Source organism: Mauremys reevesii, linkage group 13 (genome assembly GCF_016161935.1).
Source record: "Mauremys reevesii isolate NIE-2019 linkage group 13, ASM1616193v1, whole genome shotgun sequence".
NCBI lineage: Eukaryota > Metazoa > Chordata > Testudines > Geoemydidae > Mauremys > Mauremys reevesii.
In genome coordinates, this window is record NC_052635.1 from 49383477 (window position 1) to 49396629 (window position 13153).

At 49.9% G+C, this 13153-nt stretch overlaps 2 protein-coding genes across 5 annotated transcripts in view; one reads left to right on the forward strand and one right to left on the reverse strand.

The window, feature by feature from the left end:
• The window catches only part of ELMO2 (engulfment and cell motility 2), a 45405-nt gene extending 44782 nt beyond the window's left edge, over positions 1-623 (reverse strand). For 2 of the 4 annotated variants that reach the window (XM_039498178.1, XM_039498175.1), the window contains exon 1: positions 486-599. The gene's annotated coding sequence lies outside the window, so the exon portion shown is untranslated. The other 2 variants (XM_039498177.1, XM_039498176.1) reach the window with 2 other exon arrangements.
• Positions 624-4573: 3950 nt separating this feature from the next.
• Positions 4574-8486, forward strand: SNRPB (small nuclear ribonucleoprotein polypeptides B and B1). Its single transcript, XM_039498179.1, has 7 exons — positions 4574-4734; positions 5071-5222; positions 6399-6510; positions 6763-6915; positions 7368-7506; positions 7859-7984; positions 8298-8486. Exons 1-7 carry the CDS (start codon positions 4732-4734, stop codon positions 8333-8335), a joined length of 723 nt encoding a protein of 240 aa, XP_039354113.1. The 5' UTR covers positions 4574-4731; the 3' UTR covers positions 8336-8486.
• The last annotated feature ends 4667 nt before the right edge of the window (positions 8487-13153 follow it).

The window sequence follows — 13153 nt, forward strand, 5'->3', positions numbered from 1 at the left end:
CCCCCAACCCAGGCACAGCTCCCCACTATCCCCCGCACCCACAGCCCCACAACATCCCCCATCCCGGGCACTGCCTCCTGCTCCCAACCCCCGTCCCAACGTCCCCAGCTCGTCCAGGCACCGCTCCCCAACCAGGGCACAGCTCCCCCTATCCTCCACCCACAGCCCCCCAACATCCCCATCCCGGGCACTGCCTCCTGCTCCCAACCCCCGTCCCAACGTCCCCAGCTTGCCCAGGCACCGGCCCCCAACCCAGGCACAGCTCCCCACTATCCCCCGCACCCACAGCCCCACAACATCCCCCATCCTGGGCACTGGCTCCCGCTCCCAGCCCCCCGTCCCAACAGCCCCCCAGCTCGCCCAGGCACCGCTCCCCACTACCCCGCACCCACAGCCCCACAACATCCCCCATCCAACTCTCAGCCCCCCGTCCCAACAGCCCCCCAGCTCGCCCAGGCACCGCTCCCCACTACCCCCAGTCTCACCCGAGCCGGCGGCTCCCAGTCCCCGTCCCCGCTGCGACCCGCCTCCAGTCACGCAGACCCGCCCCCAAGGACGCTATCAGCCCCATCGCAGCCTCTGCTTGTCACGCAGCGTCCTATACCTTCCATTGGGCAGGAGGCCTGTCTGTCACTCCGACGAACAGGGAGGCTTGTAACCAAGCCGCTCATCGCTATGCAGACGAGCGAGTCCCGCCCCCTGCCGCTTGCTTTGACCCTCCTGGGATGAGGGCGGTGGCGAGCAGAGGGGCATGGGGAACAGGGCAATGGTGGGGAGGGGACGCAGCTGAGCGGGGATGGAGTGGATAGGTCAGGGAGAGGGGGAATAAGTGAGCTGGAGGGATGGAAAACGGGGGGACAGACGAAGACAAGGCCGGAGCTAACGAGGGATGAGGCTGGATGAGAAAGAGAAGCAGAGTGGTGCATTGTACTCATTAAGACTAGAAAGCAGGAATGACAATTTGGCATCTGATGGGAGGGACAGAGACTCATGCAGCAGTTGGTGGTACTGGGTGATTTTGTCTCTGTAGTTGGTGGGGTAGTCAGAAACAGCCAGGAGTCCAGAAACCCTCTGAGGTTCTGATCTTAACATAGTGATCTGGGGTTGGTACCTTCAGTGAAGTGTGAGGTTACGTACTTTCCTTTAGCCACCAATATCATAACAACATAAGAATGGCCATTCTGAGTCAGACCAAAGGGAATGAACACCTAGTGATTCATCCCATCACCCATTCCCAGCTTCTGGCAAACAGAGGCTAGGGACACCCCCCCTGCCCATCCTGGCTAATAGCCATTGATGGACCTATCCTCCATTAATTTATCTAGTTCTTTTTTCAACCCTGTTATAGCCTTGTCCTTCACAACATCCTCTGGCAAAGAGTTCCATAGAGTGACTGTGCATTGTGTGAAGAAATACTTCCTTTTGTTTGTTTTAAACCTGCTGCCTATTAATTTGGTGATCCCTAAGTTTTTGTGTTTGAGGAGTAAATAACACTTCCTTGTTTACTTTCTCCACACCAGCCATGATTTTATAGACCTCTATCATATCCCCTCTTAGTTATCTCTTTTCCAAGATGAAAAGTCCCAATCTTATTAATCTCTCCTCATATGGAAGATGTTCCATGTTCTAATCATCTCTGTACCTTTTCCAATTCTAATATCTCTTTTGAGATGGGGCATCCAGAACTGCATGCAGTATTCAAAATGTGAGCCTACCATGGATTTAAATAGAAGCAATATATTTTCTGTCTTACTAGCTATCCCTTTCTTAAAGATTTCCAACATTCTGTTAGCTTTTTTGACTGCTGCTGCACACTGAGTGGATGTTTTCAGAGAACTATCTACATTGACTCCAGGATCTCTTTCTTGAGGTAACAGCTAATTTATACCCCATCATTTTATATGTATAGTTGGGATTATGTTTTCCAATATGCATTACTTTGCATTTATCAACATTTAATTTAATTTGCCATTTTGTTAGTCAGTCACCCAGTTTTATGAGATCTCTTTGTAACTCTTCAGTCTGATTTGGACTTTTCACCAGTCACCTACATTGTCTTTTGGTTTGGCTTCAGCCAGCTATTCCACACTGAGACTGAGCTTCTCCAGGCACCTGGATAGTTGGGAAACAATAATGTTTGCATTTAATATAAAGGAGGTCTAGAGTTGGGTGTTATCTTCATATTGCTATCATTTAAGGTCCTATTGTCTCCTAGACTCAACTTGCTGTTCCTGGGATTCAGAGGAGCAGGTGATCTTTATGACTGTAGACTGGCTAGTCCTAGCAGCAAGAAGTGCTGCTTTGTACAGTTTGGTGCAGGCACTCAGATTGAAAAACCAATTAATATTGGTTTTTAATATTAATAAGCTGAGAACCAACAAGGGGCCCTGGGAGCTGTAGTTCCTTGGTTAGCTCCCTGCCTATAGAGCCAGCCCTGGAGCTGGGAAAGAACTACATTTCCCAGCATTCCCTTGGCCATTACCAACTGGAAAGGAAGGAGGGGGACCTCATGCGGCAGCGTGCTGTGCGTGGAGAGTTGCCCTGTGGATGGTAGGGAGACCATATTTTAACATTCAAAAAACAGGACACTCCACAGGAAGGGAAGCCCCACCCTGCCACCATCTGCTCCCTCCGACTGCCCCCCACAGAAACCCCAAACCATCCAACCCCCGTCCCCGCTCCCTGACCCCTGATTGCCCCCTCCCGGGACCCCTGCCCCTAACTGCCCCCCAGGACCCCACCCCCTATCTAAGCACCGCTGGTCCTTGTCCCCTGATTGCCCCCTCCCGGGACCCCTGCCCCTAACTGCCCCTTGGGACCCAACCCCCTATCTAAGCCTCCCTTCTCCTTGTCCCCAACTGCCCCCTCCTGAGACCCCCCCAACTTTCCCCCAGGACCCCACCCCCTACCTGTCCCCTGACAAACCCCTGGGACTCCCATGCCTATCCAACCGCTGCCTGTCCCCTGACTGCCCCCCCAAACCTCTGCCCCATCCAACCCCCCCTGCTCCCTGTCCCTTGACTGCCCCCGGAGCCCCCTACCCTTCTCCAATCCCCGGCCCCCTTACTGTGCCACTCAGACCAGTGTGTCTGGCTCCGCGCAGGTCCAGACACGCTGCTGCATACATGCTGCCGTGCTGCCCCGTGGAGCCCACAGCCTCGCCCACACACCCCCCCAGCACCTGCCCTCCAGATTTGAACACCTCAAAATTCAGGAGTGCTCAAGCTCAGTTTGGGCAGCTGTTACTTCATTTCTCCCAAATCAAATATACTGATCCACTATGACTTGCTGTAGAAAAAGTAGGATAAAATTGAGCAAGAAATGCTTCCCAGTCGTTATTAGGACTGGAATTGCTATTTTCAACAGCCATTGCGTTTGTTTGTTTGTTTGTTTGTTTGGAAGGAAGACAGTGATATTGCATTGGCAAATTCCCCATAGAAGGAAAGAGTGGAACAAAAGAATAATAAAGGCACCTCAACTTTTCTTCATAATATGCATCCAGATACCCTCCAATCACACAAGCTGAAAATTGTTCCACTTTACTGCAGCTCTGTAACCATATGGGAACCAATCCTGTCTGTGTTCTGTGAGCATTCAAAATTCCTGCTGAATGACCCGCCCTGGGAGCGAGTTACCAGTGACCCAGGGCTGCAGCGGAAGAAGGGTGCAGGTGGGGGGGTAAAAGGGGAGCCCAGGGCTGGAGCGGCAGCAGGGTGGGGGTGAGGGCACTGGTAAGGGGGAAGCACAGCGCTGGGGCGGCAAGGTGGGTGGGGGAGAGCCCAAGGCTAGGGCAGCAGGGAGGTGCGGGGGGGGGGGAGCCCAGGGCTGGGACGGGGGGCAGCCAAAATTTTTTTTGCTTGGGGCGCCAAAAAACCTAGAGCCGGCCCTGCCTTTGGCATCAACAGGTAGCTGTGTGTTCCCTGGTTCCTTTAGCTTCTGCTATAATGCCTACAAGAAAATAGCTTAGTAGGGCATCTGCGTATTTGGATCAGCACTCAGGAGCGAGCGGGCCATCCATCCAGAGAGCTGGGGTGAAACTCGCGAGGAAACGGCAGAACACTAGATGCGGGGAGCAGGAGGGAAAGCCTGGGGACTAGATTGTCTCTATGGGGCGGGCAGGCAGGCAGGCAGACAGGCAAATGCAGCATGTTTAATTTAAACACTGAAACGAGACGATCAGGCCGCTCCTAAAATCCCCCGTCACCTGCTTGCAGGCCTTGGGCAGGGCCCGGTGCGGGAAGCGCCATGGTAGCTCAGGCACCGCCAGGGTCCAGTAAGAAGCGACGGACCCTTTCACCCCGCCTCCTAGCCCTGGCCTCGAGACCCCGGCCCCAGGCAGGCCCCGCTCCCCGTGGCTGGCGATATCCTCCGGCTCAGGCAGGCACAGATGCGGCCAGGGAGGGAACAGCCTACGGCGGAAGCTGGACAATCGCTCGGTGCATGGGCAGCAAGGGCGCTGCCCCCGTTTTCTTTTGTGAAACCCCACCGGAAACGCTTCCAGTTCCCCCGGCCTGAGGGAAGGGGGACACTTTGTGCACGGGGCCGTACCGGCACTAAGGGAGGAGGCGCTTCCGGTGTGTGGCCAAATAGCAGGAAAGGACTGGAAGTGTAGGGGGCACAATTATCAGACGGACACTTCCGGGTCAGACGACGTTTCCGCTGTGAGCAGGCGGTCGGCAAGGCTGGGGCGGGAGAGACTGGTGTGGTGGTGGTATCGGAGAAGCCGCAACTATGGTAAGGCCTCGGGTGTAACGCTGCGGCGGGAGGAGGGGAAAGGAGAGGCCGGGTCCCGGGCGTAACGCATTGGGGGGAGGGGAATGGCCGGGCCCGGTTGTAACGCGGTGGGGCGGGGGCGAGGGGAAGAGGCCAGGCCCCGGCTGTATCGCGGTGAGGCGTGGGGGAGAGAGGCTGGGCCCCGGCTGTATCGCGGTGAGGCGTGGGGGAGAGAGGCCGGGCCCCGGCTGTATCGCGGTGAGGCGTGGGGGAGAGAGGCTGGGCCCCGGGTGTAACGCGGTGGGGCTGGGGGGAAGAGGCCGGGCCCCCGGTGTAACGCGGCGCCTGCTCTTGCAGACTGTGGGGAAGAGCAGCAAGATGCTGCAACACATCGACTATCGCATGAGGTGTATCCTGCAGGATGGACGGGTCTTCATCGGCACTTTCAAGGCCTTTGACAAGCACATGAATCTGATCCTGTGTGATTGCGATGAGTTCCGCAAGATCAAGTGAGTGGAGGTTGTCAAGGTGTGGGCGGAGGAGAGAGAATGCATCACATGGGTGACTGTCCTGTGTATTCTCATTGAAGGATTTTGGAAGAGTAACAAAGCTGAATGAGTGGGATTGAATTCCAGGGAAAGACTGAAGGGACTAAGCACCACTGTCTGGCAGAGGTTGAGTGATAGTTTGTAAATATCTAAAGGGTGTAACCTCCAATATGGAAGGGGCCCTATTAGGGTAGGTAATGGGGATATAACTCAGTTTGTCCGCACTGCTCCAATGAAAATACTTAGCAGACTATATGGAAAAACATCCTGACCTTGAGCTATATCTAGCTCAGGTGGGAGTCCCACACTTATAATACTTCAATATAAATGGAATGCTTATGTAACACATGTTACTGTGGTGAGTCTGTTTCTTTCTAGGATAGGAGGCTATTTTAGCTGTCATGGTGTGTGATTTATAATGGCTTGGGCCATTGGCAAAATTTGAATATAAAGCCAGCTAGCCTAAAAATAGGAGCCTCTAGCAGTTGTAGTAGATTCATAGCCTTATAGATCAGCCACTAGTGGAGCAACAACTCTGCTAATGTGGGTTACTATTAGAGGAGTGTACGCTAGGGAACAATTTTGTCCTGGCCCTGGAAAGTTGGACCAACTAGATCTTGTAATAGAGCTCTTCATCTCTGCTTTCTGAATCACCTGCCTGCTGCTTCTGTTGTGAGAGCTGGTTGACTTGGTGGTTGTGGTGTTTGAGATGAGGGTTGCACTGTACCTCTTGGTTCTGATTGTTTCCATGTTTCTCTGTGCCCACTTTATTCCTGCAGCTCTAGTGGAAGAGTTAGAATGCAGGCACTACAGCGTTAAGTGTTAGTTTGAAAAGCATGGGTGAATTGATTTGGTTGCTGTGTTGATAGGATTGTAATAACCTCTATGGATTTTGGGAGGTGTGCATACATATTCTCTTCCCCACTTCTGATTCAAGCAAGTAAAACAAGCTAGGGAAACAATTTTGTGGAGCCTGTTCCCTTCCTCCAGTGACAGCTTTGGTGTGTTCTTGGGATGGGGGGAATGTCACCAGTTTTGGAATAGTTGGATGAGGTATCTGCCACAGACTTGAACAGTGGTGTTCAGAGGAATGCTTTTCTCTAATAACTTACCTCTCTCTCTCTCTCTCTCTCTCAGACCCAAGAATTCAAAGCAGCCGGAGCGGGAAGAGAAACGGGTCCTGGGTCTGGTATTGCTGCGAGGAGAGAACCTGGTGTCTATGACAGTTGAGGGGCCACCTCCAAAAGATGTAAGGAGGAGGATGGGTGCAGAACCAAAAGGGTCAGATAAATCGAGTCTCCATTGCCAACAGGGTTTCAATGGCTAGTCATTAGCTCCACTCTTTCCTGGCACTAGCCTGTGTCTGGATCCAGGGGATTTCACTGTGCAAAGTCTAACGTGATCTGCAGCAGCTTACACCCATTAGAGATGAAGTGCTTGGGGGTCTGAAGCATCTTGCTGCACTGAAATCACTGATTGCTTGTATTTCCCTATGTTTCAGACTGGCATTGCCCGGGTGCCTCTAGCTGGAGCTGCAGGAGGACCTGGAGTTGGGAGGGCAGCTGGAAGAGGAGTGCCAGCTGGAGCCCCCATGCCACAGGCACCAGCAGGGTTAGCTGGTCCTGTCAGAGGAGTGGGAGGACCATCCCAACAGGTGAAATACTGTTCTTCAGTAGAAGAAAGGACTTAACTCTTGATTACTGTATTTTGAATAGATTTCAATCTCTTGGCTCTGGTGTGGTTCAAGTGATTGTGCTAGGCAACAGTAATCCAAAAATAGACCTGTTAACTGAGGTCCTGAGACTAGCATGTAGCATAGCAGGCTCCTCCACACATCTGTGGCTCATGCACTGATAGGGAAGGGTTTGAAGGAAAAATGCAGCTTCCTGCATAAAACCCACTTAGTATAATTCTACACTGAATTCCCCCACAGTAGTGTGTTAAGGGTGTGCATCCTTGTGTGGTAACGAGGACTCAGACATGAAATGGAAATGGGGTAAAAGTCCTAAGGCATGAGAAATGAAGTTAAACCTTTCTTCTCATTGTCCCATTTGCTATAAAAGCAACACTTTGTGCAGTATTTGTGAATTTTCTTTCTGTTCACAGGTGATGACCCCTCAGGGCCGTGGAACAGTTGCTGCTGCTGCTGCTGCAGCCACAGCTAGTATAGCAGGAGCTCCTACCCAGTATACACCAGGCCGTGGTGGTCCTCCCCCTCCAATGGGCAGAGGAGCACCTCCTCCAGGTAAGGAACAGCTTTCCTTGTGGTCTGGGACAAGAGGAGGACCATAGGGTGTGGCTGGATTGATGATGAATCTTGACTTTATCTGAACCCAATGAAGAATTGGTATTAAGCAGGATTACTCTGAGGTCCAGCCAGTAGTTTTAGCAGTGAGTTGTGGCTATATTCAACATGGAACTGTAGCAAACAGTAAGCAAAGAATCTGCTGGAGACTTCTGTTTGTTCTTCTCTGGGTTAGGAGTGTGAGTCTCAGTGCTTATTACAAGGCCAATCTGTGGTGGAATGCTCATCTCTATCTTTGGTGTAGCAAGTGTCTATACCAGTTCTAAGACTTGTCCTCTTCCTTTCATTGCAGGAATGATGGGACCACCTCCTGGCATGAGACCACCCATGGGTCCACCAATGGGAATGCCACCTGGCCGAGGTGCACCCATGGGAATGCCTCCCCCAGGGATGAGACCGCCTCCCCCAGGGATGAGAGGTGAGTGAGCCTTCTTGGCATGTGGGAAAGGTGGTATCCAGTTTCTTCACTGTAAGCAGAAGTGTGGGACTGTGACAATGTATACACTTCTGTAGAGTATGGGGGAGCAGAACTATGTTCCCCAGCTAGGACAGCCGAGAAACTAAACTGCCCTGTAAAACCATTCAGTGTCCTAAGAAGGGCCTCTAGGTCCTTTGAAGCAATGAACTGCACTATTGCTGAATAGAATTTTCTGCATGCGTGGCCTAGCTTCAGATGCTTGCTTGTTCTTCGTAGACTTTTCAAATGATGGCCTTTGTTCTTTCCCTTCCAGGTCCCCCTCCCCCTGGTATGCGCCCACCTCGACCCTAAGATGTTCTGTGCTGTTACTGTGGATTGTGTGGGAGCTGGTGTTAAGTGAATGGGCTCTGTATTGCCCCCCTGAACGGCCTAGGATTCATTATGTATATTTTTTATTTCTGGCTGTAAAATTTGCCCTTTTTAATAAAGTTAGAAAACTCTCCTTTGGGAATTATTTTTATTCCACCTGCAGGTGGTTTGAGGCCCCAAGGCTCTATGTGGAAGGTGGAAAAGCACAGCATGTATTTCCTCTTTGTCTGAATGAAGGTGTTGTGCTGGCTGCTTGTATAACGTGATTTAGTCAATAGGTCAATAACGTGCGACCACTGGTAATTAGTACCGAGGGTCAATGTTGGGATACTGAAAGTCTTTTTCCTGAGTGTCTGGCTGGAGAGTCTTGCCTGCATGCTCGGGGTTCAGCTGATCGCCATATTTGGGGTCGGGAAGGAATTTTCCTCCAGGGTAGATTGGCAGTGGCCCTGGAGGTTTTTCGCCTTCCTCCGCAGCATGGGGCAGGGGTCGCTTGCTGGAGGATTATCTGCTACTTGAAGTCTTTAAATCAGGATTTGGGGACTTCAACAGCTGAGTCAAGGGAGAGAATTATTTCAGGAGTGGGTGGGTCAGCTTTTGTGGCCTGCATCTTGCGGGAGGTCAGACTTTAAGATCAGAAGGGACCATTATGATCATCTATTCTATGATACTCAGTGCATACTACGCCACTGCTCTAAGCACCAGCCAAAGAATTAATGTTTGGGGTGGCTTTTCTGGTCTATTCTTACCATGTTTGAGGTAGATGGCTGTACCTCTGCAGAACAACTTTCTGCTTGACAGGACTATTCTCATTTGAGGGGTGCCCTTGGGGGAGGCATATGAAGTGTGAGGGCTGAAGAACAGGCCAAATTCTGTCCAGCTGAGGCTGCAAAATGCACAGTTGTCTTAAGGCAATGCGGGACCCCAGAAGCAGTCTGATGGGGAGCGGGGAAGGGATGTGCTGTGATTCCCACTTAAAATGGTGGTGGTAGGAGCCACCTTCAGTCCTTGAAGTAGTGGCAGCAGGAGTTTCTAATAGGAGTTTTGCAAGGAAGTTCTCCAGCTGAAGGAGTGACTACATGATCATTGAAGTGAGTTTGTGTGCTTGCTGCCTGATTGAAGTATATAGTGTGATTTGATTTGGGATCCATCTGCAGAGCCTAGCAGCCTGTTAGGCAAGACTGAGAGCTTCTTAACAAGGCTTTGATCTCTATTCCCTTTAGCACCCATTAATCCTTAACCAGGGGACAGGGCTACTCAGGGAGAGCAGGGATTTAAAAAGCCAGCTCCTATGGTCTTATCTGACACCACACAGTAGTGTAATCTGATATGCAATTTCAGCTACATGAAGAGCATAGCTGAAGTCTATACTTAGATCTACTTACCGCAGTGTCTTCACTGTGGTAAGTCAACAGCTGACGCTCTCCTGTCAACTCCGCTTGTGCTCCTTGTTCTCGTGGAGTACTGGAGTTGACGGGAGAGTGCTCAGTGGTCGATTTATCACGTCTGCTGGATTGATCGCTGCCCGCTGATCTGGTGGGTAGTGTAGACAAGCCCTAAGTGAGCAGAGGAGCTAGCTAACAGTTTTTTGCAAGAGAATGTAAGAGCTAGATGCACCTAATTAACATTCTTTAACCTTAGACCAATAAACTCCCTCCCACCCCCCAAAAAGCTACAGGAGTAAAAAGAATGCACGTAGAAGTCCAGCAGCAGAGTGGGGACTATCCAGTTTACTGTAATGAATACAGCATATGATTACCAGCCAGGTGGCATGTGCACATTTTGGGCAAGGAACTCATAGCCCTCAGACAGCATAAATGCTCTGGAGACCAGAATGGCTGAACTGGAGGAGTGAAGGGAGACAGTTAGTCACATAGCTGAGACTTTCTTAGACACAGAGTGGTCCCACCCCATCTGACAGCCTCTAGGCTACTGAGGACGATGAAACTCTTGGCGAAGGAGAACATCAGTAGAGGGAAATGATCCTATAGCTGGGACCCTCCCTTACAGATGCCATGGTTGTCTCCTCACACTGAAATTCCTCTCTGGAGGAGGGAATCCCACTTATTAGAAATAGCTAGGTAATAGCAATGGGAGAGTTGATCACTAGAAATGTAGACAGCTGGGTTTGTGCTAAGCCTGAGAACCACATGGTGAATTGCCTGCTGGTTGCAAAGGTTGATCTCTTGAGACATCTAGACAAGCTTGTGACATACTGGGGCGAAGCCAGTAGTCATAATACAAATAGGTACCAATGAAATAAGGAAAATGGTCCTGAAAGTCAAATGTAAGGAGCTAGGTACAATATTGAAGTCCAGGTCCTCCATGGTAGCATTTTCTGATATGCTGCCAGTTACACAGGCAGAACTGCAAGGTATCACTGCATGGATGAGACAATGGTGTAGGGAAGGAGGGGTTTAGGTTCATTAGGAACTGGGGAATCTTTTGGAAAGGAAGAGCCTCTAGAGCAGCAATAATCTATTTTTGGTCAAGGTCCAGACTCCAGCAAAAATTAAATAAGTAAATAAGATTCCAGGGTCCATTCAAAAGCATAGGCAGTTGAAGCTCTGATTGGTTGTTCCACCTGTGGTGATGGGGCAGTCAGGCTAACAGCCAATCAGAAGGCAGCATTCCCCTTCTCACACTATTAAAAAAAAAAATTCCATAGCACACCTGTTTGGGCTAGATCTACAGTAGTGTTTCCTAACCTATGTGCAAGGAGGCTGGGTTCTACCAGATTGGTGGCAACTAAAATAAAAAGATTGTAGATAAGTTTTAAACTAAGGGCTGGGGGAAAGCTGACATTTACAGAGGAGCACATGGTTTGGGCAGAAACATGGGTTAGGAGAGGATCTATTAATAGGGATTCTCTCTATCCTAATAGAGCTGAGGATGAAAGTTGATAAGCCTTAGGTAGGAGCAGAAAAGAAACATGGAAATGCAGGGGTACCATTCAACTAAATCACATAATGGCAGACAGCTAAAAAGGGACAAATTGTACATGTGCTCGTATATAAATGCTATAAGTATAAATACTAAGATAGGTGAACTTGAGTGCCTGATATTCAGTGAAGATATTGATAAAATGTGCATCACAGAAACTTGGTAGAACAATGAATCAATGGGACAAAGTAATAGCAAGGTAGAAAATATTACAGGAATGTCAGAAGGGTGTGCTGGTGGGAGAGTGGCACTACAAGTGAAAAAGCATCAAGTTAAATATATTGAAAATCAAATTAATCAAACAGTACTATAGAATCTTTAGGGCAGTAGTCTCCATCCTTTTAAAGCACAAGATCATTTTAAATTTAAAGTGCAGCCCAGGACCCACCTCAAAGAAAATGTAGAAATAACCATCATGCAAACCCAACACCCTTGCCCCACTGCTTCCCTGAGGCCCCATCCAGCTCACTCAACCCCCCCTCCCTCCATCGCTTGCTCTTCCCCATCCTCCATTACTTTCACCAGCCTGGGACAGGGGGTTGGGGTGCAGGAGAGAGTATGGGTTCTGGGTTGGACCCAAGGGGTTTGGAATGTGGGAGGGGCTCCAGGCTGAGCCTGGGGCAGGGGGTTGGGATGTAGGAGGGGGCTCAGGGCTGGAGTTCAGGCTCCAGCTGGGCACTTCTTAGCTCAGGTGGTGGTGCAGCAGGACTAAGGCCGGCTCCCTGCCTATCCTGGCCCCACGCCGCTCTGGCAAGTGGCCAGCATGTCCAGCAGCGACTCCGAGGGGGTGTAGTGGTACGGGGAGGTGAGACCAATTTTAAAAAAGGGCTCCAGAGCAGATCCTGGCAATTACAGGCCAGTTAACCTAACTTCAGTACCAGGCAAAATGATTGAAACTATAGTAAAGAACAGAATTATCAGATGCATAGATAAACATGATTTGTTGAGGAAGAACCAACACTACACTTTAGTAAAGGGAGATTTATGCCTCAATCTATTAGAATTCTTTGAGGGGGGTCAACTACCATGTGGACAAGGGTGATCCAGTGGATGTATGATATGACAGAGGTCTATAAAATCATGAATGGAGTAGAGAAAGTGAATAAGGAAATGTTATTTACCCCTTCATGTAACACAAGAACCAGGGATCACCCAATGAAATTTATAGGTAGCAGGTTTAAAACGAACAAAAGGAAGCACTCCTTCACACAGTCAATCTGTGGAACTAATTTCCAGGGAATGTTGTGAAGACCAAAAGTATAACTGGGTTGAAAAAAGAATTAGATAAGTTCATGGAGGATAGGTCTCTGAGTGGGTATTGGCCAAGGATGCAATCCTATGCTCTGATGACCTTAGCCTCTAAATGCCAGAAACTGGGAGTGGACAACAGGGGATGCATCACTAATTACCTTGTTCTTTTCATTCCCTCTGAAGCACCTGGCATTGGCTCCTGTGATGTTGATGTCAATTGGTGGGAGGCTCCCAGAACTTATAGTGACAGTCCTCTTTCTCCTGCCAGAGACCTCCTAGAACAATGGATTCTAGTATTCACTTTCTAGAGCTTTTCTTCAAAATGGCTGCAGTCTTAGACAGCTATTACTGGTTTGGTTACACATGGCTCAGTTTTTAAACTTAAGAGAAAGCTTTGTGTTTGCTATAGGTAGGAGACCCCAGGAGCTGGGACTCAGCACTGAATTATGAAGTCAACAAATTACAGTGGTTTGGCATCTGTCCCATTATGCCACTACAAAGGGCCCTGTCTACATCTCAACATAGACAACTAAAAATGGAACTTGGCCTTCACTCCCAAATGAGTTTGACATCCCTGGTTTAAGTACCTTTCACCCTTTCTGGACT

Bases quoted from the DNA above. Each gene is read 5' to 3' on its own strand.
- SNRPB (XM_039498179.1), top strand. The intron at 6,511-6,762 runs GTAAGGAGGAGG...CCTATGTTTCAG, and splicing joins AGGGGCCACCTCCAAAAGAT to ACTGGCATTGCCCGGGTGCC. The intron at 6,916-7,367 runs GTGAAATACTGT...TTCTGTTCACAG, and splicing joins TGGGAGGACCATCCCAACAG to GTGATGACCCCTCAGGGCCG.